The following is a 26,828-nucleotide window of genomic DNA, read 5'->3' on the forward strand; positions in this document are numbered from 1 at the left end:
GAGTAATAAGCTGTTGGGGAAACAGCTCAGGAGTCACGAGCCAGCGGCCGAAGCCACCAGAACCCGGCGGGAAGCGGCAGCCTGCGCAGGCGCCCAGCCGGGGCGGGGCGGGACTTCCGGGGCCTGCTCTCCTCCCACTGGCTGAGGAAGCCCACGGGGCGGGGCCGCTAGGTCACCTGGAAGGAACCGGAAGCCGGAACCCTAAGCCAAAGGAAGCCGACGCCTCCGCAGGGTTTTCTTTTCCTGCTCTCTGCTGTCGCCTTCCAGGCTGAGCTCGAGCCAGCGGCCTTCCGGCCTAGCACAGCTTTCGCCATGGCCCTCAGCGATGCCGACGTGCAGAAGCAGGTGAGGACCTGCGGTTGGGTCTGGCGAAGTCGCAGCGCGGGGCTGGGGTGGCGGATGGAACCGGGCTCGGGGCCGCCCAGAGGCCGTAGGAGGGTCCGCACCGCCGGCGTCCGGGGCCTGGCGGGCGGTCTGCAGGAGCGGGGGTACCGCAGCTCCGGGGTCTTCCTCAGCGGGCGCCGTGTGCGTCGCCTCCTTGGCTGTGCTGCCTCTGGGCTCCCCCAGGCCTTTCGTATTTTCCCGGGGTACTCGCTGTGCTTGTTAAGGCGGAGAATTGAAAAACACGGAGTGAAACGCAACCCGAATGCAAGGATTGAAAGCCTTTTTTTCGCTTGCTTTTTAACCCTGAGAGAAAGGTTCACAGTACTACAGAGAGTGCTGACGGGGGAGAGTTGTTTCCAATGTTGTTTTGAGGTCATTTATTGGACTGTTAATCATCATTTTGGAAGAACCTCCTCTGTCATAATTGTAATGGTTGGTCTCTCACTAGGTGTGTACGTTAATGTTTATTAGTAATAATGCAGAATTCCACTTCGGTTTATGAACACCAGCGCCGGTGTTTGGCACAAAGTAAATAAGTCAAGGGTAATGGGAAAGATTCTGGAAGTAGTGAACGTCATTTTTGCAAGGGTATGATCAGTCTTGGGAAATTTTAGGTGTTTTCTAGTTTTGCTTTTTAATGTGCCATAGCTTCACCTTTGCAGGCATTAAGGAAGTTAGACTTCGAAGGACTCCCAGTATAATACATCGTCGATAGGCTTGTAACTAACATGGAAGAAAGTGATTTCCGTTTCCCCTGCTAGAGATACTCTGAAACCAGCGTCCTTGAATTTAGTAGTCATGTTGCCAGTATATTTTTTCCGAAGAGGAAGCTTAATGCCTGCAATTTAGTCTTTACATAGTTTAGAGAACTAGGTTTATTTCTTTTTGAAGTACGAGGAAAATCTGTCTAAAGCCCACTCACTGGCTTATGAATCTTATTAAACGAGCAATAAAACTTTTTTCCTTGGATATTTCCATATCCTAGAAAATGACTGCATTTTATTTTTAGTCTACTATGCTCTAGGAATACTGGAATATTACTCAATCGGTGGCCTTGTGCTGATAATCACAAAGGGGAAATCATGTGACAAAAATAGCACTGATGCAGAAGATTGAGAAATCTTATAGTATTACAAAACAGTGGGTTTCTTACATTTATCACTGATGCTTCTGATTTTTACTCTAGGAAAAACCTGGTGCAGTGGAAAAATGCAGTGTCCTCCACATCTTCTAGCAGTCACAATGCTGATTCTTTTTCCACTTCCTCCTTCATCATCCCCCTCACACCTTTGTTATAATAAATTGAAGAATAAAGCTTCCCCCAGGAAAAATCATAATAACAAAAGTGGTGTATTTCATTGGAATCTAGACCAAAACCATTTTTCCTTTCAATAGAATTGAAAGATGGAGGAATCTATGGTCTCTACCCCTCCACACTACATGTAAGCTCCATAAGGCAGTGTGTTTTGTTCCCTGTATTCTTAGCAGTGAATAGACCAGGCACCAGGCACATAATAAGTGCTTGTAAATTGTGGATTCCCTGATTTCTTCCCCATTGTATGAAAATATTTCTATATATTTGCTTTTTGGTCTGGGGAGTATAGTTATTTACTTCATCAAATTTTTGGAGGAATCTGACTTCAAAAACTTAAAATCCAGTAGGGTTAGCAGGAAAAAGAACAGTATTTTTTATTTATTTATTTATTTATTTATTTATTTTTTTGTACAGGCCAGATTTTTCTGCCTTAGGGGTGGAGTTAAATGTCTTGAAGGGCTTGACTATTTTTCTTGTTGGAACTCTTGAAGAAAGAATATGGTCATGTTGGCTGTAAACAGGCTTCTCTGGCCTGGGTTAAAATGAGTGTGTTTTGCTCCAGGCTGTTCTGATCTAGTCAAATCCAGTAGTAGAGGGTCCAGCAGGAGTGATAAAAGCAGATAATGCAGGTTTGAATCAGCGTTCACCTCTATAGGCCTACTGTGCCTTGTAGCATTTATATAAACAACCTGTTTTGATTACTGTATTTAAACTATTTTTAGAATTCCAGCCTGAGTTCAGTAAGGTTTCAAACTGAACCTGTGGAGATACCATTCCTTACTATGAACACACACACAGATCTGGGGGACTAATCCTTTTAGCAAGGTCACAGTGATTTGCTATACAGGGCATCTCTGGACTAGGTACTCCAAATATTTCAAGGCATGAGATTTTATTTTATTTTTATTTATTTTATTTTTATTTATTTATGATAGTCACACAGAGAGGGAGAGAGGCAGAGACATAGGCAGAGGGAGAAGAAGGCTCCATGCACCGGGAGCCCGACGTGGGATTCGATCCCGGGTCTCCAGGATCGTGCCCTGGGCCAAAGGCAGGCACCAAACCGCTGCGCCACCCAGGGATCCCAAGGCATGAGATTTTATAAGTATTGTATTACCTATGAAATAGGCTTTGATTATCATAATTATTTGGGTTACTCAAGCATAGGGTAGTTGCTGAGAATTTTGACAAAAAATGGGACGCCTGGGTGGCTCAGTGGTTAAAGTGTCTGCCTTTGGCTCAGGGCGTGATCCTGGGGTCCAGGGATTGAGTCCCACATTGGGTTTCCTGCGTGGAGCCTGCTTCTCCCTCTGCCTGTGTCTCTGCCTCTCTCTCTGTTTCATGAATAAATAAATAAAATCTTAAAAAAAAGAATTTTGACAAAAAAGTCCCCCCTTTTAAAACCATACTGTTTTTTCTTTAAGACTTTGATGCTGTGAGGTTGTATTATTAATGCCCTTTTTATTTTTATTTTTTAAAATATTTGTTAGGGAGGGAGAGAGCATGCATGCATGTTCAAGGGAGAGGGAGAAGCAGGCTCTCTGCCGAGGAGATGAGGATTGCAGGATCATGGCCTAAGCTGAAGGCACTTTGCTAACTGAGCCACCCAGGCACCCCTATCAATTCCCTTTAAAAAAAAATACATAAAACTCATACCAAAACTTACTCATTTTAACCATTTTTTAAAGATTTTTTTTTTTTTTAAGATTTTATTTAATCATGAGAGACACAGAGAGCGAGAGGCAGAGACACAGGCAGAGGGAGAAGCAGGTCCCATGCAGGGAGCCTGATGTGGGACTTGATCCCGGATCCCCAGGATCATGCCCCGGGCTGAAGGCGGTGCCAAACCTCTAAGCCACCCAGGCTGCCCCATTTTTTAAAGATTAATTTTATTTATTTATTTATTTATTTATTTATTTATGAGAGACAGATAGGCAGAAGCACAGGCAGAGGGAGAAGCATATTGTTGAGCATATTCACATTATTGTAAAACAAATCCTAACTCTTTTGTACATCTGTACAGGAGATATATCTTTGTGGTACATGAAGAAGCTGGGAATTGTTTTCAGATTGTTAAACCTTAAAAAGTTCTTGGGTATCTCAAGAAGCTTAAAATACATACCAACAAGTTCTCATTCATTCACAAACGTTTATTAAGCACCCACTATAGTGGGAGTTGTTCCATGTTCTGGGGCTATGGTGATGTAAAAGAGAAGATCTCAGTATTCATGGAGCTTACCCTAAGTGGTAGAATTGATATACCGCAAGGAATTAGGGGCACCTGGGTTGCTCAGTTAAGCATCCGACTCTTGATTTTGGCTCAGGTTGTCATCTCAGGGTGGTAAGATACAACCCTGCTTCCAGCTCCAAGCTCGGCATGGAGTTTACTTGAGATTCTCTCTCCCTCTGCCCCTCACCCTGCATGTGCACTCTTTCTCTCTCAAATAAATGAATAAAATCTTTTAAAAAATAAGCACAATGATTAATAACTTAGAGGTTATTGATATCTTTAAAATCATCTCTTTTTTTTTTAATTCATCATTTCTTTCAGATAGAGCCCCTATGAAATGAAACTACCAGTGAGTTTGATTTGAGCTGTATTACTTGTATATTCACTTGGGCATTTTACATCTTCCATTAGAGACAGTATTTCATTTATGAGTCAGAAAAAAAGAAAACTTCATTTATGAGTCTAAAATTGGATTAATGACCCTAAGCCCCATTCAGAAGACTTCGGTGGAGGGGTGCCTGGGTAGCTCATTCAGTTAGGTGGCTGCCTTTGGCTCAGGTAATGATCCCAGGGTCCTGGGATCAAGCCCTGCATTGGGCTCTCTGCTCAGCAGGGAGCATGCTTCTCCACTGCTTAAGCACTCTCTCAAATAAACAGATAAGTAAGACAGACTTCAGTGGACTTTATCCTCTGATCTAAAGCCTTTTAACAGGAACGCCTGGGTGGCTCAGTGGTTGAGCGTCTGCCTTCGGCTCAGGTTGTGATCCCCGGGTCCTAGAATGGAGTCCTGCATCAGGCTCCCTGCATGGAGCCTGCTTCTCCCTCTGCCTATGTCTCTGCCTCTCTCTCTGTGTCTCTCATGAATGAATAAATAAAATCTTAAAAAAAAAAAAATAAAGCCTTTTAACAGGTACCACATCTTACAGTTTAGTTGCGGATAGGGACAAGTAAGCAAGGAGTTAGGAATATGCATTTAGGTAGAAGAGGTGCAGAGTGCGCATTAGTGAGAAGTTCAGAAAAGATTTTCCACAGGAGGTGACAGTTAAGCAAGCTGAATCCTGAGAAGTTAGCTAGGTGAAGGGAGAAGAGTGAGTATTCCAAGTGGAAAGCACAGCATATTTTTTTTAAAGATTTATTTATTCATGAGAGACATAGGCAGAGGGATCACGCCCAGAGCCAAAGGCAGAACCTCAACCACTGAGCCATCCAGGCACAGCATATTTGAAATCATGAAGGTGAGGAAGACAATGGTGAATTCAAGGAACAGAAAAACTGAAATAAGTTTAGCAGGATAGGAACTAAGAGTCTAGAGTAGCCAGTGCTGAAAGTTATGTCATATGATGGTAAGCATTGACCAGATCATGTACTTTCTAAAACCTTTGCGCTTTATCATAAAGCTGAGTTGGGGGACGAGTGTGATACATGATGCAGCAGGCTGTTTTGTTTGTTTTGAATTCATGAGAGATCCCAAAAATATAGATCTTTTAGAAAGAAAGGCAGAGACATAGGAGAGAGGGAGAAGCAGACTCCTCTCAGGGAGCCCGATGTGGTACTCGATCCCTGGACCCGGGATCACACTGTGAGCTGAAGAGCAGATGCTCAACTGCTGAGCCACCCAGGTGTCCCTGAAACAGGCATTTTAAAATATAAATATAGGGATCCCTGGGTGGCGCAGCGGTTTAGCGCCTGCCTTTGGCCCAGGGCGTGATCCTGGAGACCCGGGATCGAATCCCACGTCGGGCTCCCGGTGCATGGAGCCTGCTTCTCCCTCTGCCTGTGTCTCTGCCTTTCTCTCTCTCTCTGTGTGACTGTAATAAATAAATTAAAAAATTAAAAAAAAAATAAAATAAAATATAAATATATATATTTTATTTGTGTTTGTGTGTTTTTTTTTTTTTTTTTCATGAGAAACACAGAAAGAGAGAGGCAGAGACACAGGTAGAGGGAGAAGCAGGCTCCATGCAGGGAGCCCGACATGGGACTCAATCCCAGGTCTCCAGGATCAGGCCCTGGGCTGAAGGCAGCGCTAAACCGCTGAGCCACCCGGGCTGCCCAAAACAGGCATTTTTAAAGGATCTTTCTGGTTGTAGTGTAAAGTTGATTAGAGAGGAAATAACACTGAGGGCATGGAGACAAATTTGGAAGCTGTTGTAATAATTCATCTGAGAGATGGTGGTGGCAAAGACTAGGATGGTGGCTATAAAGATGGAGAGATGTGGACAAATTAAAGAACTATTCGAATAGAGGATTGAGGGGCACCTGGGTGGCTTAGTCAGTTAAGCATCTGCCTTTGCTCAGGTCTTGATCCCAGGGTTATAGGATCGAGCCCTTTATCTGTCTCCTAGCTCAAGAGGAAGCCTGTTTCTCCCTTTGCCTGCTGCTCCCGCTGCTCATGCTCATTCTAACTCTCTCTCTCTCTCAAATAAATCTTGGGAAAAAAAAGAGTTGATAGGATTTGGTGGTTGACTGGATGTGAGGACTGAGGTATGAGAGTCAAAGATGTGGGTGTAATCCTCAAGACAGAGACTAGAATGGGCATAGCAAGGGAGGTGGGGAGCCCCGGTGGCTCAGCGGTTTAGCGCCACCTTCAGTCCAGGGTGTGATCCTGGAGACCTGGGATCGAGTCCCATGTCAGGCTCCCTGCATGGAGCCTGCCTCTCCTTCTGCCTGTGTCTCTGTCTCTCTCTGTCTCTCATGAATAAATAAATAAAAATCTTTTTTAAAAAATGGGCAGAGGGGAGGAGAGTGATGAGCAGTTCATTATTGAGTGTGTTGGATTTTTAGATTGTTGTGAGTAGGCTATCTTAAAAAAAAAAAAGCAGTCAAGGAAGCAGAGAAGAGGGTGGCCCTCAGAGAGAACAAGGAAGTCATGGAAGCAAAGAGAGGAGGTTGATTTTATACAAGTAATGTCAGTGAAGTAGAGGGGATAGAAGTCAGATTGAAGTACATTGAGAGTAGGAGGTAAGAAAGTCGAAAAAGTTTGGAGCACCTGGCTGGCTCAGTCAGAGTATGCGACTCTTGATCTTGGGGTTAGGAGTCTGAACTCCACGTTGGGTGTAGAGATGACTTAAAAATAAAAAGTAAAAATCTTAACAGAAATATAGATCTTTTAAAAAGAAAGCTGAGAAATTAGAGACCTGTTTTATTACAGATGGAGAAGAGAAAAAAAAGAGGATGCTAACTGAAAGGTATATGAAGTAAAGGAGGTTATATATCCAGTCTTCCCTGCCCCCTTGACTCCAAGTTCTTTGAGAGTAGGATAATGTTGGGTTATACTGAATATTGCATCTGATCCATTTGGTGGAGCAACTTCCAGGTTGTAAGATAACTGAAAGCAGAGATTATTTCATTTATCCTGTACACAATGCCTGGCACATAATATGCATTTAGTAAATGGTTGAATGAATCAAAAAAGATCTATATATATTTTCTTGTTATATTAAAAAATGAAATAACCTTTTCTTCTTTCTTATAGATTAAGCATATGATGGCTTTTATTGAACAAGAAGCCAACGAGAAAGCAGAGGAAATAGATGCGAAGGTGAGATTCCATCTTCTAAGTTTATTTTTTTATTTTTTATTTTTTATTTTTTTTAAATTTTTATTTATTTATGATAGTCACAGAGAGAGAAAGAGAGGCAGAGACACAGGCAGAGAGAAGCAGGCTCCATGCACCGGGAGCCCGATGTGGGAATCGATCCTGGGTCTCCAGGATCGCGCCCTGGGCCAAAGGCAGGCGCCAAACGGCTGCGCCACCCAGGGATCCCTCCATCTTCTAAGTTTAAAAAGTTATCAAAATTTCATGTTGTTTGGCTTTGATAACAATAATTAGTAAAATTGCTTAATAGCACATTGCATAGTACTGCTAAGGATGTGACTTATCTTTAATGTTAAAAATAAATTTTCCTTTCTAAACATTCTGATTGCCAATAAGTATCCTGAAATTTTATGGTAGAGAGTAGACAGGTAATAGATTAATTTTCTCATGGAATCTGGAATCCAGACTTTCAGCATCTATGACTAATTATGATAGTTGGTTAGGGGAGAGTATAGTATGTTTATGTTGTTATATTTTTTTTTTTAAGATTTTATTTATTCATGAGAGGCAGAGACATAGGCAGAGGGAGAAGCAGGCCTGTGGGAAGCCTGATCTGGGACTCAGTTCTGCTCCAAGGCAGACAATCAACCACTGAGCCACCCAGGCGTCCCTTAAGATTTTTTTTTATAAAAGTAAAGGCTAAAAAAAAAAAAAAAAGTAAAGGCTATCAGGTGAGAGTATGGAAGCAAGAACTTCATTTTTCCTTCAATGACTCCAAAAGCAAGAAAGGAGAGAAAGTTCATTTTTATTTTATTTTATTTATTTATTTTTTTTAATTTCTATTTATTTATGATAGTCCACGCAGAGAGAGAGAGAGGCAGAGACACAGGCAGAAGGAGAAGCAGGCTCCATGCACCGGGAGCCTGACGTGGAATTCGATCCCGGGTCTCCAGGATCGTGCCCTGGGCCAAAGGCAGGCGCTAAACCGCTGCACCACCCAGGGATCCCAAGTTCGTTTTTAAAAACCTGTGTTGACAGGGGCACCTGGGTGGCTCAGGCAGTTGAGTGTCTGCCTTCGGCCTGGGTCGTGATCTCAGGGTCCTGAGATCCGGCCCCATGTTGGCCTGCCTGCTCAGCAAGGGGTCTGCCTCTCCCTATGCCCACTGCTTGTGCCATCTATCTCTGTCAAGTGAATACATATGATCTTAAAAATACATATAAAAAATAAGGGACCTCAGTGGTTGGGTGTTTTTGCCTTTGGCTCAGGGCGTGATCCTGGTCTGGGAGCCTGCTTCTCCCTCTCCCTATATCTATCTGTGTCTCATGAATAAATAAATAAAATATTTTTTAATAAAATAATTTAATAAAAAAATTAAAACCCATGTTGACAGTACAGTTGTCCTCAGGATAGTGGCCTAGGAAGCAGGTGGTGCTCCAGGTGCCAGGGTGGGACAGAATGAGGTTGGTGTTGCAGGAGGTGCAGGAGAAAGGCCCCTGGCAGGTTCTGCAGGAGGAGTCACATTGTTTACAAGCTCCCCCCTCTGAATGGTATCCTGAAGGGAAGTCAAGGGCACAGTGGTCCTCCATCGACAGGTTGCGGGCATTCTCGCAGTTCAGGCAGATGCTGCTGCTGTCATGGAGATGAGCCGCACAGTGCTGGCTCGGACAATGACAGTCGGCAGGATTGTCACTGTGTACCCAGACAGCTCTGAGAGCTCCAATGCAGCATGCCCCCATTCACAGTGCTCCTGAGCTCTGATGTAAAGAGTAAAAAATAAAATCTTAAAAAAAAATCTTTTAAGGAAAAGACTGTTTTGTCTATCACTAACACATAACAGCTGATAGAGTATTGTTTAATTTTGTTTGATGAGGGCAGCCCAGGTGGCTCAGTGGTTTAGCGCTGCCTTCAGCCCAGGGTGCGATCCTGGAGACTTGGGATCAAGTCTCGTATCGGGCTCCGTGCATGGAGCCTGCTTCTCCCTCTGCCTGTGTCTCTGCCTCTCTCTCTCTCTCTCATGAATAAATAAAATCTTTAAAAAAATTTTTTTTTGTTTGATGATCATGATCAGTTTCTTATTTTTTTTTTTAATTTTTTAAAGATTTTTATTTATTTATTCATAGAGACAGAGAGAGAGGGGGGCAGAGACACAGGCAGAGTGAGAAGCAGGCTCCATGCAGGGAGCCTGACATGGGACTCGATTCCAGGTCTCCAGGATCAGGCCCTGGGCGGAAAGCGGTGTTAAACCCAGGCTGCCTTCATGATCAGTTTCTTGTCTCATTAGTGCCTTTATTTCCCTCTGAGACAAATGTAGAAATTCTGTTTTATCTGATAAATGCATTCCTATTTCAAATACTCTTACCTTGTTTAACAGTCATCTTTATTTCCCATGCTAGGTATAGAAAAAAGCTGTTAGGCATTTCATTTATTTATGTATTTATTTTTATTTTTATTTATTTATTTATGATAGTCACAGAGAGAGAGAGGCAGAGACATAGGCAGAGGGAGAAGCAGGCTCCATGCACCGGGAGCCCGATGTGGGATTCGATCCCGGGTCTCCAGGATCACGCCCTGGGCCAAAAGCAGGCGCTAAACCGCTGCGCCACCCAGGGATCCCAAAATGGTATTTTTAAAATGTAGATCAGTTACTATAAACTTTTCTATTAAATATATTCTAGGCCAGGGGTGCCTGGATGGCTCAGTCGGTTAAGTGTCTGGCTCAAGTCCTGATCCCAGGGTCCTGGAATCGAGCCTTGCATTGCATTGGGCTCCCTGCTCAGCAGGAAGTCGACTTCTCCCTCTCCCCTCTGCCCCTCCCTCTTGCTTGTGTGCATGTGTGCTCTCAAATAAATACAATCTTAGAAAGCATATATGTATTTATTCTAGGTTGTCATTCAAAGCCTTTCTATATTTGATTTATATTTAATAATAATTTTTCTTACCGAGTGCCCAAAAATGTTGGAGGTTTAACCCAGGGATCCCGGAGGTTTAACCTTCATTTATATTTACATAAAGTAAAAGCCATCCTTACTGAATTCTGAGGAGGTTTAAGGATTTTGAACATGGTGACTAGGCAAGGGACACTTTGGGCTAATACTCTAGGTTTTCTGTGTTCTGTGCGCATTTGGTGCTATCATTGAGAAAACAAGAGGTACAGAAGATGACCTTAACACAGTAACAGTTGGAACCATGACAGGCATGTTGTATATATGTACCGGTGGTCTTCGAGGGGTAGCATGAAGTGGTCTAGCAGGACTAATGCTTGCTAGCCTCTGCACACTGTATAATAACTGGGAGCACATGAAAGCCTCCTTGTTCCAACAGTCACTCTGAAGATTTTAATAGCTTATGAATGGAGGAGACGTTAGTAGTCATCCAGGTCAATTTATGTGTCAGCCTAGAGTTAAAATAACTAAATAATAAAATCTTCTAAAAAAAAATTCTCTGGTCCCTTAGCATAATAGCCCTTTTTAAAAATATAAAATAAAAATTGGAAATTGTGATGAAGATTCATAGATAGGGGCACCTGGCTGGCTCAGTTGGTAGAGCATATGACCTTTTTTTTTTTTTTTTTTAAGCATATGACTCTTGATCTCAGGGTCATGAGTTCTAGCCCTGTGTTGGGCATAGAGCTTCTTTAAAAAAAATAAATTCATGGATGGTTGACCAGGACCAGCACTCCTTCCAGCCATTGAATTAAAGCTAAAACTCTCCGGTAGCTGAGTAATGTGGTTCTCCACTACTCCCTGAACTGGAAAACTACCTGCTACCAGAATTCAGGTCATGATTGTCGTCATCTGATATCACCAGATTTATTTAATGATCTGAAACTGTAATGTTGCTTTGTACTCCAAGTGAAAGGTAAAAATAGAAAAAAAATATTTTTTTAAGATTTTATTTATTTATTCATAGGCACAGAGAGAGAGGGGCAGAGACACAGAGGGAGAAGCAGGCTCCATGCAGGGAGCCCGATGTGGGACTCGTTCCCGGGTCTCCAGGATCACACCCCAGGCTACAGGCGGCACCAAACCACTGCATCACCGGGGCTGCCCTAGAAAAAAATTTTTTAAAAACTGCTCAGTAATTTGCACTGATAAAACAGCTTACACATATGTAACTTATTTTAAAAGGGCTATTAGATTTATTTATTTGGCCTATGAGGAAAGATAGATTGATTGATTGATTGATTGATTGATTTTAAAGAGAGGCACAGGGAGGAAGAGAATCTTAAGCAGGCTCCACATTCAGCCTGGTGCCCAACATGGGGCTCGATCTCACAACCCTGAGATCAAGATCTGCGCTGAAATCAAGTCAGATGGCTTAATCACTGAGCTACCCAGGCACCCGAAAAATACTATTTTTAATTCTTTTATAAGGGAGGACTAAGACTGAAATTACTTGACCAAATTTTTTTAGGCAGTAACCCAAATCTTCTAAACTCAATTCTATAGTCCCTCTAGTACGCAAGTGGATTAAATTTAGAATACATAATTTTTTTCACGTATTGAATCTTCTGAATATTTCCTATATAACTTTGTGGATGGGTACTCTTATCTTTTTTATTTTTTATGATTTTTTATTTTAGGTAGGCTCCACACCCAACTCATGACCATGGGATCAAGAGCAGCACACTCTACCAGCTAAGCCAGCCAGGTACCCCTGGTACCATTATCCTTGGTCAAATTTTCGGTTTTCTGGTTCATCATTTATGATGAAAATCACTAGTTATCCCTTTTGAGTAAATCAGAAATGATTTTTGAAGATAAGTCATAATAAACTTACTGTTTTTGATATGGAATATGGGGCTACCAGCTGTTTAAAATAAAACTCAAAATCTGGTGTAATGAATTAGTAATAATTCCTTGATAGGCAGAGGAAGAGTTCAACATTGAGAAAGGTCGTCTTGTGCAAACCCAAAGACTGAAGATTATGGAATACTATGAGAAGAAAGAAAAGCAGATTGAGCAGCAGAAGAAAATGTAAGTAGATCCTGGTCACAGTATTCACTAAGGAAACTTTAAAAAGTCAGTGGGACAGAGCAGGTGCTTTGGAGTCAGGCAGCTATGGGTTCAAGTCTTACTTGGACCACTTAAATACTTGTCTGACCTGGGACAAGTTGCTTAATTTCTTTTTCTTCATTTGTGAAAATGGAAGTATCACAGGATTATTGAAAAAAAGTTAGAATAACTGACGTAAAGATTTTATTTTCTCTTTGAAAATAAGTTGGTAAAAAAAAAGTTGGTAGAAATTACTGAATGTATTTCATTCAGGTTCTCTGGAGTATATACAAAGAGAAATATCTATACATACGTAGGAAGTATATGTATTGTGTATTTCTTTCACTGCAGTTTTTTTTATAATGCTCTACTGTAACTATTTTTCCATATCTTTTGCAGTCAGATGTCTAATTTGATGAATCAAGCAAGGCTCAAAGTCCTCAGAGCAAGAGATGACCTTATTACAGTGAGTAATTATTCTCTATTATAAAATTGTTCATTCACTTGCCTGTTACAGAGAATTCATTAGTTAAGAAGTTGAATGAGTTTTAGAGATAAAACATTTCATCTGCGAAATCATTATACTAGGTATCATAATAAATACAAAGTGAAGGGCGCCTGAGTGGCTCAGTTGGTTGTGTCTGACTCTTGATTTCGGCTCAGGCCATGATCTCAGGGTTGTGAGATCGAGTGCCATGTTGGGCTCTGCTGGGCTTGGGGCCTGCTTGGGATTCTCTCTCTCTCTCTCCTCCTCTCTCTCCCTCCCTCTCCTCTTGCTCCCCCCACCACCCCAAGGGGAAAGAAAAGTCTGCTTTGCCATATTAGTTTGAGTAAATTATTATATCTGAGCCTCAGTTTCCTCTTTGGTATCTATTAATTATGATACTTGGTTCAGAGGGCTGAGGTGTTTTTTATATTTATATATATATACTTTTGAAATTATTTAAAAATCAAATTTATATTTGGGCTCCATGCTGGGTTTGGAGCCTACTCTAAAAACTCCACGGTCAGCCCCGGTGGCTCAGCGGTTTAGCGCCACCTTCAGCCCAGAGCGTGATCCTTGAGACCCAGGATCGAGTCCCCACGTCGGGCTCCCTGCATAGAGCCTGTTTCTTTCTTCCTCTGCCTGTATTTCTCATGAGCAAATAAATAAAATCTTAAAAAAAAAAAAAAAAAGGAAACCTGGAGTCAAAATGACAACTGTGACAGCTACTGGGTAGTTGCTGTTATTTGTACAATTCAAGAGTTAAGAGACCTGTAACTTAAATATCTCAGCAGCATTCCTCAAGATGAGTGCCAAGGTTATAACACATATTGTTAAGTGTTGTAATTTGACCAGTCAATAGGTTTTGTGTCTGCCTTATCTAATTTTTTTTAATTATTTTTTTTTAAGATTTTATTTATTCATGAGACACAGAGAGAGAAAGGCAGAGATTTTTATGCTGCCCTTTTTTGGGGGGGAATGAGATTTAATAATATTAAAAGCAGAAAAGATAATCTAATCATCATGTAAAAGGTCATCTAATACACTATGGAAACACCTTTGGTAATTTCTACACCCAGTGTGGGGTGTGAGCTTCCAGCCCTGAGATCAAGAGCCAGCCAGGTGCCCTTGATGTGATTTTTTTCACCTACTTAAGTTGTATTTTATTTTTCCAACTTTTTTTTTTTAAGATTTATTTATTCATGAAAAATACAAAGAGAGGCAGAGACACAGGCAAAAGGAGAAGCAGGCTCCCTATGGGGAACTCGATGTGGACTTGATCCTAGGATCCTGGGATGAGGCCCTGAGCCAAAGGCAGATGCTGAACCATGGAGCCACCCAAGCATCCCTAACTTTTTTTTTAATCAGATTTTTTTAAAGATTTTATTTATTTATTCATGAGAAATGGAGAGAGAGAGGAAGAGGGAGAAGCAGGCTCTGCACAGGGAGCCGGTCGTGGGACTCGATCCCGGGTCTGTGGGATCATGCCCCGGGCTGAAGCAGCACCAAACCGCTGAGCCACCCGGGCTACCCCTTAAATCAGATTTATACCCAGTGTGGGGCTTTCGAGTCTCATGTTCTACCAACTGAGCCAGCCACATGCCCTATTTTTTTAACTTTTAAAAAATTTAATTTGAAATATTTATTGAATATATTCTTGTAAGCTGTTTTAAATCTTTTTAAAAATCCTTATAAATACAGGGGTGCTTGGATGGCTCAGTTAGTTAAATGTCTGCCTTTGGCTCAGTCATGATCTTAGGGTCCTGGGATTGAGCCCCATATTGGGCTCTGCACTGGGCGTGGAGATTCTCTCCCTCTTGCCCCACCCCCACCCCCTTACTCTCCCCCTCTCAAAAAACCAAAATATAATTATCCAAATTATCCATCATTTTCTTTAGGAGATGGGTTAGGGGAATTGGATTACATTTTATAACTTTGAAATACAAAGTAGCAGTTCAGATCATAGCATACCATCTCCCCCAAATTTCATAGACCTGTCAGTAGCCCAAGAGTTTATTTCCGGAATTGTTACAAACAAAATTCTCTTTCAATACTGGCATCATCTTTCAGTTTTCATTCTATTTTCATTTTATAATTTAGCTTAAGTATACTCTACCCCTAACATGGGGCTTGAACTCACAACCGCAAGATCAAGAGTTGCATGCTCTACCAACTGGGCTGGTCAGGTGCCCCAAGAAGCGTCATATTTAATAGATTGCTAAGGAAACATGAGGAAAAAGCAGTCATGTTGGAGGAGACTAAGAAGCCAAGGGAACAGAAAATTTGAACAAAATGATAATCTAATAGAGCATCTAATGTTTCCAAGAAGGGGGCAGCCCTTCAGTGGCTCAGTGGTTTAGCACCGCCATTGGCTCAGGGCATGATCCTGGGGTCCTGGGATGGAGTCCCACATCGGGTTCCCTGTGTGGAGCCTGCTTCTCCCTCTGCCTGTGTCTCTGCCTCTCTCTCGGTGTCTCTCATGAATAAATAAAATCTTTTAAATAAATAAATTCTTTTGCTGTTGTGGTTTAGTCTGCTTTGTGCAGAATGTATTTGAGAATGACTGTTGGTTATGGGGAAGATTTTGAGGCTCTACTTTCTCTTGAGCCCTCAGGGACTAGAAACATTTTAAAGCTAATCAGACTCAGTATAGTGGAAAGGGTAATAACCTTACAGTTTCTTTAGTAGATTCCTTTATTAGCAGTTACAATAGTAATGCCTCTGTCAGCTAAGTGCTTGAAAGGAAAAGCTGGCTGAGGATCAGTAAGTGGAAATAAAGCCAACCTGATACAACCATTGAGATTATTGCACCATGGGAAAAATGTGAAAAAGAAAGTGATGATCTCCTAATAATTACATATTTAGAAGAAAAATAATGTCCTTTTGGACATTTTGTTAACTGTTTTGGCTTTTTTTTTTTTTTTTTTTAAGATTTTATTTATTTATTCATGAGAGACAGAGAGGCAGAGAAACAGGCAGAGAGAGAAGCAGGCTCCATGCTGGGAAGCCCAATGTGGGACTCAATCCCGGGACTCCAGGATCACGCCCTGGGCCGAAGGCAGGTGCTAAACGCTGAACCACCCAGGGATCCCCATCTTTTTACTTTTTATTAAAAGCTTTTTATAAATAAATAAATAATAAGGAAAGGAAAGGATGAAAGCTTTTTTTTTTTTTAAGGGCAGCCCGGGTGGCTCAGCGGTTTAGCACCGCCTTCAGTCCAGGGCAGGATCCTGGAGACCCGGGATCGAGTCCCATGTCAGTCTCCCTGTATGGAGCCTGCTTCTCCCTCTGCCTGTGTCTCTGCCTCTCTCTCTGTGTGTGTCTCTCTCATGAATTTTTTATAAAAATTTTTTTTTAATTGGCTCTAAAGTGAGTACTTCTGATATTTAAAAATATCTTGGTATGTTTGTACTTAGTAGATGTCAAATAGATGTTTGCTTGAAATTAGATGCCTGAGTGAGTGTCAGAGTGCCTTCCCGTAGGCATGGGAGTGAGAGCTCACTACACATGCTGTGTCCTGCACAGCAGTGATTCTCAGATGGGTGAGGATCAATGGTAACTCTAAGAACCAAATAAAGGGCTTTTCCATATTGAGGGCTATTTCTTCCTCTCCACCCTTTCTCCCCAAACTCGAATTGGCATCTAGGTGAGCATGTGTCTCTCCTTCCTCCTTAAAGTACCAAAAACCATAGCTTTCCAAAGATCATACTAAGTAGAATAGACTGTGTAGAACAGTTTGAGTCAGAGGCATTATCTCTGCCTTTTAAAAGACCTGACTCGGGCAGCCCGGGTGGCTCAGTGGTTTAGTGCCGTCTTCAGCCCAGGGCATGATCCTGGAGACCCAGGATTGAGTTCCACGTCGGGCTCCCTGCATGGAGCCTGCTTCTCCCTCTGCCTGTGTCTCTGCCACACACACCACCCCCCCCCATGTCTCTCATGAATAAATAAAATCTTTAAATAAAAGACCTGACGACTCTTTTCACCAATAAGCCAATAAATGGTGAGTAATTTTCACTGTGTTCTCTCATCCATAAGCGATGTTTCCTGATAATCCTTTTTAATTTTTTGTTTTAGCTATTTTTACTATAGAAGTTTTTTTTTTAGGATTTTATTTATTCATGAGAGACACAGAGAGAGAGGCAGAGACACAGGCAGAGGGAGAAAGAAGCAGGCTCCACACAGGAAGTCCCAGGACTCCAGGGATCATGCCTTGAGCTGAAGAAAATTGAAATCATTGGTGGCTGGGGGGATGAGGTGAATAGGTGATGGGGATCAAGGAGAGCACTTTTGTGATGAGCACCAGGTGATGTAAGGAAGTGTTAAATCACTATATTGTGCCCCAAAACTAATATTATACTGTATGTTAACTAACTGGAATTTAAATAGAAGTTTTAGGGGTGTTTGGGTGGCACAGTCAATTGAGTGTCTTATTCTTGGCCCCAGGTCTTGATCTCAGGGTCATGCATGGGATTTGAGCCCCGGCTTCAGCCTCTGTGTTCAGTGTCAAATCTGCTTATCCCTCTCCCTCTGCTATTCCTTCTGTTCTCTTTTTCTCTAGAATAATAAAATCTTTAAAAAACTTTAAAGAGGGGATCCCTGGGTGGCTCAGCGGTTTGGCGCCTGCCTTCAGCCCAGGGCATGATCCTGGAGTCCCGGGATCGAGTCCCATAACAGGTTCCCTGCATGGAGCCTGCTTCTCCCTCTGTGTGTCTGCCTCTCTGTCTCTCTGTCTCTCATGAATAAATAAATAAAATCTTTAACAAAAAAAAAAAAGAAAATTGAAATCATTGATAATCTAGCATTCCAGAGGTAAACATTGTTGACACTTCATTCTCCATCCATATGTTTTTTTCTTAAAAAAAAAAAAAAGGAATTATCTTGCACAGCAGTCTTTTTTGCACAGCAGTCTTAATAGCTTTTTATTTAAATCTATGTCCTCAAAAAAAATAAATCTATGTAATGTAGCTCTTTCCATGTTAGTTAATTTTGTAGGTTTTTGGACTGATTGATAATCTGGGCCAGTTGAGCATGAACTCCCTGGAAGCTGTGATGTTGCTTCCTGCTTCCTTGTATCAATGTAGAGTACTTAACACAGCATTTGGTATATGGTGTATTTTGGAATGTGTGTTGAATGAAAACGGTGATGCAATGTGAAGCCATTGGGCATGAACCAGGACCATCCTCACAGTGGGTTCTAAGCCAGTTAACCCAGCTGTGTGGATAACTTTTTTCTTTATACCCCTTGTAGGACCTACTAAATGAAGCAAAACAGAGACTCAGCAAAGTGGTAAAAGATACAACCAGGTACCAAGTGCTGCTGGATGGACTGGTCCTCCAGGTAATTTATGGGTTTGACCTACTACGGGTAGCCACAGTTCTCACAAAATTGACAAGATGTGTTAAAGACCAGCTCTGTTTTGTTCCTATTTTTCATCTTCCTGCACTTTTTTTTTTTTTTTTCTCTTACTAGTCCTTTAGAACTTAGAAGTCAAATTTGCTTACAGTCTCTCAGCCTTAAACTTGCCTAATTTGAGGAGCATCTGGCTGACTGAGTTGGTTAAGCATCTGGCTCTTGATTTCGGCTCCGGTTGTGATCTCAGGGTTGTGAGACCAGCCACGTGTTGGGTTCTGTGCTGGGCAGGGAGTCTGCTCAAGATTCTCTCTCTCCTTCCCCTTTCCTCTCACTCTAAAAACAAACACAAATGAAAAAACTTACTTTGACTTCACCACTAAAATACTTGCTTTAGTTTTGTGGATTCAGACCAAAGACAATATACGTTTTAAATGTTTGCTGCTTGCTTGTGAATTCTTACGTTACTTAGGTTAATTATAATAACATTTATTTGGTTTCCAATTCAGTTGATTTTTTTTTTTTTCAATTCAGTTGATGTTAAGAGAAGATTTCCATATAAATTTTTTTCTGCCATTGGAGCACTGGATATACTTCTCTGTTTGTGATATAAAAGCTTCTTTCCATGTTCTCATACTATGTATTCTTTTTCCAAACTACATGAAAGAATTATAAAAATATTTTATTTTGGGGTAGCCTGGGTGGCTCAGGAGTTTAGCGCCATCTTCAGCCCAGGGTGTGATCCCGGAGACCCGGGATCAAGTCCCACGTCTGGCTCCCTGCATGGAGCCTGCTTCTCCCTCTGCCTATGTCTGTGCCTCTCTCTCTGTGTGTCTCTCATTAATAAATAATTAAAATCTTTTAAAAAAAATTATTCTGATGTTGAATTTTATAAATTGGGTTTCCTACTAATTGCATCTGATTGTGTCTTACAGGGTTTGTACCAATTGTTGGAGCCCCGAATGATTGTTCGTTGCAGGAAACAGGATTTCCCTCTGGTAAAGGTAAAGAGCTTAAAGAAGAAAACAGTTTTGTTTTCTTTTTTAAAAAAATATATTAAAACATTAGAGATGAAATGTGTGCTTTCATAGAGGATAGCTCAACCACGGAAATTAGAGGTATCTTGAACACATTACAGGTGGTAACTTAAGTGTACCTAAGCCTCTGATGTCTTTTCTTAAAGAGGTCAAGTTGCACCTTTGGAGTTAGTACCCTCCTCCCTTTTTGGAAGCTCTATCGTGCCATAATCTTTTGAAAATTCATCAATAAAAACAGCACTACTCGCTTGGAGCAAAGATGAGCAATACCATCTAAAAAAGACAAGCTACTCCCAGACTGGCAGGGCTTGGCTATAACCTAATGCATTCTGTAACTGGGGAAAGAAAGCGGGTACGAGAAAAAAGAATGTGGGTTTCAGCAGTGCAAACAAAACTGCAGGGGTTCCCTGGGTGGCTCAGCAATTTAACATCTGTCTTCGGCCCAGGGCGTGATCCTGGGGTCCCGGGATTGAGTCCCACACTGGGCTCCCTGCATGGAGCCGGCTTCTCCCTCTGCTTGTGTCTCTGCCTCTCTCTGTGTCTCTCATGAATAAATAAATAAACTATTTGGAAAAAAAACAAAACAAAACAGAACTGCAGTCCCAGAGGCAAATACTGAGGTGTTAGTCCATATCCTAAGAGAGAAGATGTTGGGTCTGGGAAATGGCCCCTGGTGCCATGGAAAGTCCTTAAAGGCTGTAGCATTAGGTGGGTGCTCTAGACCAAAGGGCCCTTGAATCAGAATGAACTCCCCTAGCTTTCATTCTGTATCATCGAATTGCCTTTAACAAAAAAAAAAAAAAAAACAAGCAGGAGGAGTGGTAGGGAGAGGGAGAAGCAGGTCCCCCTGCTGAAGAGGAAGCTAATGGGGAGGGGGGATCAAATTGCTCTTAAGGTTAGAATTCTTCCCTGCGGGCCGCCTGGCTCACTCAGTCAGAAGAGCATGTGACTCTTGATCTCATGGTTGTGAATTGGAGCCCCATTTGGGTGTAGAGGGTACTTAAATAAATAAAACTTGGTCATGATCTAGGGGTCATGGAATTGAGTCCTTCAGTGAGGAGCCTGCTTCTCCCTCTCCCTCCCTCTGCCTGCCATTCCTCCTGCTTATGCTCTCTCTCTCCCTCTGTCAAATAAAGAAAATCTTTATTTTTTTTTTTTAAGATTTTATTTATTCATAGAGACACAGAGAGAGAGGCAGAGAGGCAGACACACAGGCAGAGGGAGAAGTAGGCACCATGCAGGGCCTGATGTGGAACTCGATCCAGGGTCTCCAGGATCACGCCCTGGGCTGCAGGCGGCGCTAAACCGCTGCACCACCGGGGCTGCCCAAGAAAATCTTTAAATAAATAAACAAAATTCTTCCATGCAGCCTGCTTTCAGGCAAAGATTGAGTACTTAGTCCCTTAGCAATTATATATCTTACTATAAATTAATGTAATATGTAATGTAATCGCATTCTTAACTATAATTTGTCTCCCAAGTAACTTGTCCCCTAAGAAAGAAAATATGCCAGCTGGAGAACACAGGTGCCCATTCCCCTCACTCTCCACTATAAATTAATAAATTGTGAGTCTCATTTATAACCCATGCCAGTAACCTAAATCTACGTTTGTGCTGTGTCATTTATGAAGCCACAAAGCAGAGCTAGACATACCAGAGAGCTCCCCAAGGTGATGAGCACTCTATGTAGGCAGGTCTGAGTTGTCAACTGAAGTTCCTATAAGAAAATACTATTTACACATTTACTCATGCACAGTTATTTATTTAGATAGGACTTTCCACTAATTATGTTTTACCACACTAATTACAGTATAGCATTTTGTTTTCCTAGTAGGGATATTCTAGGGCACCTGTGTGGCTCAGTCAGTTAAGCATCTGCTTTCAGCTCAGGTCATAATCTCAGGTCCTGGGATCGAGCTCTGCTCTGCAGGGAGTCTGCTTCTCTCTCTGTCAAGTAAAATCTTTTTTTTTTTTTTTTTAAGATTTTATTTATTTATTCATGAGAGACACACAGAAAGGCAGAGGGAGAAGCAGGCTCCACGCAGGGAGCCTGACAGACTCAATCCCGGGACTCCAGGATCATGCCCTGGGCCAAAGGCGGTGCTATACTGCTGCGCCACCAGGGCTGCCTTGTCAAATAAAATCTTAAAAAAAAAAGTTGCTTGTACAGTTGGCTGATTTTATTTGGATACCTGTAGTTTTTCCTAAAACCTTTCATTATTTTCTGTTTTTCTAGGCTGCAGTGCAAAAAGCAATTCCTATGTATAAAATTGCCACCAAAAAAGATGTTGATGTCCAAATTGATCAGGAATCCTACCTGCCTGAGGAAATGTAAGGCATATTCCTGCTCTTACCATCTAAACTTCTTTCAATACGAGAATGGCCTTATTCTGGGTCTTGTTGAGAGTTTTCTGAGTCACTCTTCTCCATAAGAGTACAAGTGTGACTGTGTGCCACTTGTGACTCTTGCTGTTTTTCCTGGCAGTCCTGTGTTCTCCCTTGTTAACCAGCCAGACAGACATACTTTGAAAGTCTGAAAAGAGCTAGCATCCTCTGGTCACTTAATTTATTCTGCAGGGGCAGCACTAGTTCTTTGCCCAGAATTCAAAGCTGGGTCTAGATCTCTGTGTTAGATGGTGAGGAAGATAATTGAGTTTCTTAGAAATAAGACAAGTAGTCACGTATGATAGTGATTACTATATAGACTAATAGAACCTAATAGTTAGGTTCCTTAGATACAGAATTGCGAATGTGAGTGGTACTTCTGCCGTGAGGAAATGACAGGACATTTCTTAAAGATCCCTGGTAAGCTCGATGCAGCTGAGATCGGCAGTAGGCACTCTTGACAGGGTTAGAGCCAAGATCGCTTCTTCTGTGTCTGATGCCGCGTAGGCACGCATTGACCAACCTTGCAGAAAGTCCTTGGGACATGCGATCCTAGTCGAAAGCACCAGACCTAGGTTTGAGTCTTGAGTTGGCTTTTATTAGCTGTGGGACCTGGAGACTGAATTCCGTCATGTTTAAAATGGAATCAGCATTTTTTTTTCCATGAAGTGAAGAAAGGAGATGAGATCATACATAAATGTGAAAATGCTTTTATACACTGAGAAGGTATGTAAGCTAGTGAACAAAGCTTTGGTATTATCATTAGATTTAGATCTCTCTACTCGGCCACACTAGCAAATCTAAGCTTGCTAGTCTTAGACTAATTGTTTCATCTCACGGAGCCTTGATTTCCTCATCTCTAAAGTGAGATAATAGCACAGAATTCTTGGAAGTTTCAATGAGATCCTGTCTACATAGCACTTCCATGTGATACCTGGTACCTGCAATATACACAGTAACTCAGCTGTCAGTCATCGTTGTGGAGATCGAGCAGATGGGATATAAAACACTTAGTTCAGCATCTGTCTGGTAAAGAATGAGTTTCAGGGCAGCCTGGTAGTGCAGCGGTTTGGCGCCGCCTGCAGCCCGGGGTGTGATCCTGGAGTCCCAGGATCTAGTCCCACGTCAGGCTCCCTGCATGGAGCCTGCCTCTCCCTCTGCCTGTCTCTGCCTCTCTCTCTCTCTCTCCTCCCTGTGCATTCTCATGAAAAAATAAATAAAAACTAAAAAAAAAAAAAAATCCTCAGCAGGGCCTGAGGCTTGAGGCTTCATCCTCCCCACACTCCCCATGGTGATCAAATGTACTAATATTTCTGAATGGGAACATTCACTCTGCAAGGGATAAACGCATAAAGGTTCGTTAGTCACTTGCTGCCAGATGACTAGAGGTCAGTTTAGCTTTTAGAGATACACAAATTAACTTTTGTTCTGACAGCTTATTGAATTTCAGAATTGTAGATAAGGAGCTATAGACTTCTTCCGGTGCTGATTTAAAGTAGAATTTTAAATATTGTGGTTTTATTCATTTAAGTGATCATTTTATTCAGTCTGTTTCAGCCTGTTTACTTGTTTGTAAAATGGTGAGGATACCCACCAAGACTCCCATAGGGCTCCTGGGAACACAGAAGCCGTGATCAGCCCTGGGTTTTATGTGGAGCGAGCGCCTGGCACACAGGCGACATTCTCACATGTGGTGGTCTTCCTGCCCTTTCTCCCTCCGTGAGAACAGTGTTGTATCACAGACAGTGGGGTGAGGATTTCAGCAAAGAGCCAGCCACGTCCTTATGAAGGATATAGTCTGTTTAGAGAAATCAAAAACATGAAACATGCCAGGGGGAGGGAGGATAGATTAAGAAAATAATATTAACATCATCATCCATTAAAGTTTTCCAGAGAAAATTTGTAAAACTTTTTCCTAGGCTTTGTCACATAGCCTGCTTATTTCAAGAAATATTTGATAAAATTCTCGTGGAGCAAAAGAATTTCATTCCCGGAGGCTCCCTGTAATAGAATTTGACTTATCTGCCTTAAGGCTCGAAGTGCTAGGAACTTTGGAACGGGAATGCCAGGAGTGAGGTATGCTGGGGCCAGGACTTCCTCAGGGCGAGTTTGGCAAGATTACGGCGGTACCTTTAATCAGCTACACAGTACAGTCGTGAATATGGCCTTATCAGTACCCCTGGTAATTGGCAGGATTCTTTAGGTAACATTCAGATGGGACTTGATTGATTTGCAAACTAGGACTTTTCATTTTGTTGGGGAGATACAGGTGTTATAACATAAAATCAGATTGGCACGTAGCAGTCACTTGGTAAATGATAATCATTGTCAACATGCATACCTTAAATCTTCAGAAGCTTTCTGAATTTGTTTGAAGCTTTTTGCATAGGTTTTTGAACCCTGTAGAGTGTTTAGACCCTCCACACACCAAAATGGCTTTCTTCTCAGGGAAGAAGGTAAATGTACCATTTGTCCGTCTTCCTCCAATCTATAAAAATTGTTGTTTCCTGTGTTCTTTGTAGAGCTGGTGGAGTGGAGATCTATAATGGGGATCGTAAAATAAAGGTTTCCAATACTCTAGAAAGCCGGCTGGACCTCATAGCCCAGCAGGTGAGTATGGGAATACATCTCCTGTTACTTCAAAGTGGTGCAGAGAACATATGTCCGTTTGCTGGTATTTGGGGTTTGGCACTCTACATCTTGTGGCGTTTTCTTGAGAAGAATGGGGAGTAGGCACGCAGTGGCCTTTACTGCAGTGCTACCGTAACTGGAGCCTGGACTTGGGGTCGAACAAGGGTTTTGTTTCTTGAGGATTCTAATGTATACATTTTACTGCATGTGGAGGTGCTGATCAGAGTTGTTTCTCCGGTAATGATGAGAACTAAAGTACATATTGTTTAAAGGCATCTGCACAGGGCTGCTGGCTCTTCAGATATTTCCAGGTTTGTACAAATGAACTGTAGGAAACAACCCAGGAAAATTCAGGTGTCTCAAAATGCTGGGCCTCTTTCAGCAGTGGTAGGCTGCTGCTGGGGCAGCTGGCTTGTCTTAGAGTGAAAGCACTTGGACCTTCAGCCCTCAACCTGTGTCCCCATTAGAGTGGCCACTACCTGCACATGAATAAAGCAAAAATAAGTAAAATTAAGAATTGAGTCCCATGGTTGCACTAGCTGCATGTTGGATGCACAGTAACCACACGTGGCCAGTGGCCTCTCTATTGGACAGTACAGCCTTAGAAATTTGAAGTTAAATCATAAGGGTTTTTCAGTTGCCATAATGAACAAGTGCCTCAGCACAAATTTGTGTGTGTGTTGTCCTTGGTGCGTAGTAGACACTCAGTAACTGTTGAAAGAAAGAACATAGGTGATACTAAGGGATCATCTCTTCTCCCTACATTACAGTTTAACTGAAGCCTTGAACAATAATGGCTTTAGTTTGAGGTTTTTTTTCTTCATCCCCTTTAAGCATTAGTCAGTCATAACCACAGATTAGCTATTGGTTAAGTTTATTGCCAGGGATTCTGTTACAGTTTTTTTTGGATAAGTAAAGGTACAGACTTGATGCCCTTAGCTTTATGATTTCCTTCCTGGCTACATAGGGGTCAGTGGCTTGCCACTTGTAGTTAAGATACACAGTTTTGGGGCACCTGGGGGCTCAGTCGGTTAAGCATCTGACTGCTGATTTCCGCTCAGGCCATAATGGCAGGGTTCTGGGATCGAGTGCCACATTGGACCCCATGCTGAGTGGGAAGTCTGCTTGAGATTTTCTCTTCTCCCTCTGCCCCCTGCCCCACCCCGTGCGTACTCCCTCTTTCTCTCTCTCTAAAATAAATGAAATCTTTTTTTTTTTTTTAAGATTTTATTTATTTATTCATGAGAGACACAGAGCAAGAGTGAGAGCGCGCGAGAGAGACAGAGACACAGGCAGAGGGAGAAGCAGGCTCCAGGCAGGGAGCCTGATGCTGGACTCGATCCCCGGTCTCCAGGATCATGCCCTGGACTGAAGGTGGCGCTAAACCACTGAGCCACCCGGGCTGCCCTTTTTTTTTTTTTTTTTTTAAGAGATTTTATTTATTTATTCATGAGAGAGACACAGGCAGAGGGAGAAGCAGGCTCCATGCAGGGAACCCGACGTGGGACTCGATCCCTGGTCTCCAGGATCATGCCCTGGACTGAAGGTGGCGTTAAACCGCCGAGCCACCTGGGCTGCCCTAAAATAAATAAAATCTTAAAAAAAAAAAAAAAAAAAAGATGTGCAGTGCTTTCCAAATTCTCCAGTTAATAACACTTACTCATTAAAAAACTTATTTCTTCACAGATGATGCCAGAAGTACGGGGAGCCTTATTTGGTGCAAATGCCAACAGGAAGTTTTTGGACTAAACCTTTGGGAGCGGTAGAGTTCATCCACTGCTCTCCTGCTGTGGCATGGAAGTTTCTGACATTTGAAGAAACGAGATATCTGTGTGGCTTCCTCTTCCCTGTTCTCATAGTCTGTATTTGTCAGTGGATACTCTGTGTAACTAATGCCCTTATCCTAATTGTTGACAATAGAGAAAGTTTCACTTCATATAATCAGGAAAGTTCCTTTTTAGCTTATCTAAAAGTAGCACAACTTTCATCGGCTTGTGTAGTGTGAAGGTGAGGGTATCAGATGGTGGTCACAGGGGCTTCACCAAGTCTCCGCTCTTCCTCCAGTCTTCCAGTTCTTGAGCCTAGAGGGGATGTGTACGGTGATCTCTGACATGAAGTCTTTGCTCTTAGGCTTAAAGTGCATGGGGGCCGTGCATTCCTCCCAGCAGTAGTCGCTTCACCGCTAACCTGTTTGGGCCTAGAAGTGTTCCTCATCTGTAAATGTGATTTAAAACCTAAGCCATGAATATGTCTTATTTATTAAAACAAAAGGTTTACGTGGATGTCATTGTGATTTATTATATGCAAGGCACTGCAAGTCTCTGGTTTGCGAGGGTGAAGTTCTTACGGAGGTATCTAGAAAAGCAGCATTTTCCTAATCCCTGTAGCCTTTGCTGGTTGACAGCTGTCACTACTTGAAACCATTAGCCCTCTGTCCTCTGGCATTTCCTGCTCATTTTTACCAGACCCTTCTCCAGTA

General features: G+C 42.2%; 1 protein-coding gene across 1 annotated transcript; it reads left to right on the plus strand.

Annotated features, from left to right (window-relative positions):
- The first annotated feature begins 179 nt into the window (after positions 1-179).
- ATP6V1E1 (ATPase H+ transporting V1 subunit E1) lies at positions 180-26,631 on the plus strand. The gene is made up of 9 exons (XM_038576252.1): positions 180-345; positions 7,405-7,470; positions 12,335-12,444; positions 12,862-12,928; positions 18,195-18,284; positions 19,232-19,300; positions 21,570-21,664; positions 24,241-24,328; positions 26,036-26,631. The coding sequence occupies exons 1-9, from the start codon at positions 313-315 to the stop codon at positions 26,096-26,098; spliced, it is 681 nt and encodes a 226-aa protein (XP_038432180.1). The 5' UTR covers positions 180-312; the 3' UTR covers positions 26,099-26,631.
- The last annotated feature ends 197 nt before the right edge of the window (positions 26,632-26,828 follow it).

Source organism: Canis lupus, chromosome 27 (genome assembly GCF_011100685.1).
Source record: "Canis lupus familiaris isolate Mischka breed German Shepherd chromosome 27, alternate assembly UU_Cfam_GSD_1.0, whole genome shotgun sequence".
NCBI classification, from domain to species: Eukaryota; Metazoa; Chordata; class Mammalia; order Carnivora; family Canidae; genus Canis; species Canis lupus.

Bases quoted from the DNA above. Each gene is read 5' to 3' on its own strand.
- ATP6V1E1 (XM_038576252.1), top strand. From the start codon at position 313: ATGGCCCTCAGCGATGCCGACGTGCAGAAGCAG. The intron at 21,665-24,240 runs GTAAGGCATATT...TGTTCTTTGTAG, and splicing joins TCCTACCTGCCTGAGGAAAT to AGCTGGTGGAGTGGAGATCT. The intron at 24,329-26,035 runs GTGAGTATGGGA...ATTTCTTCACAG, and splicing joins TGGACCTCATAGCCCAGCAG to ATGATGCCAGAAGTACGGGG.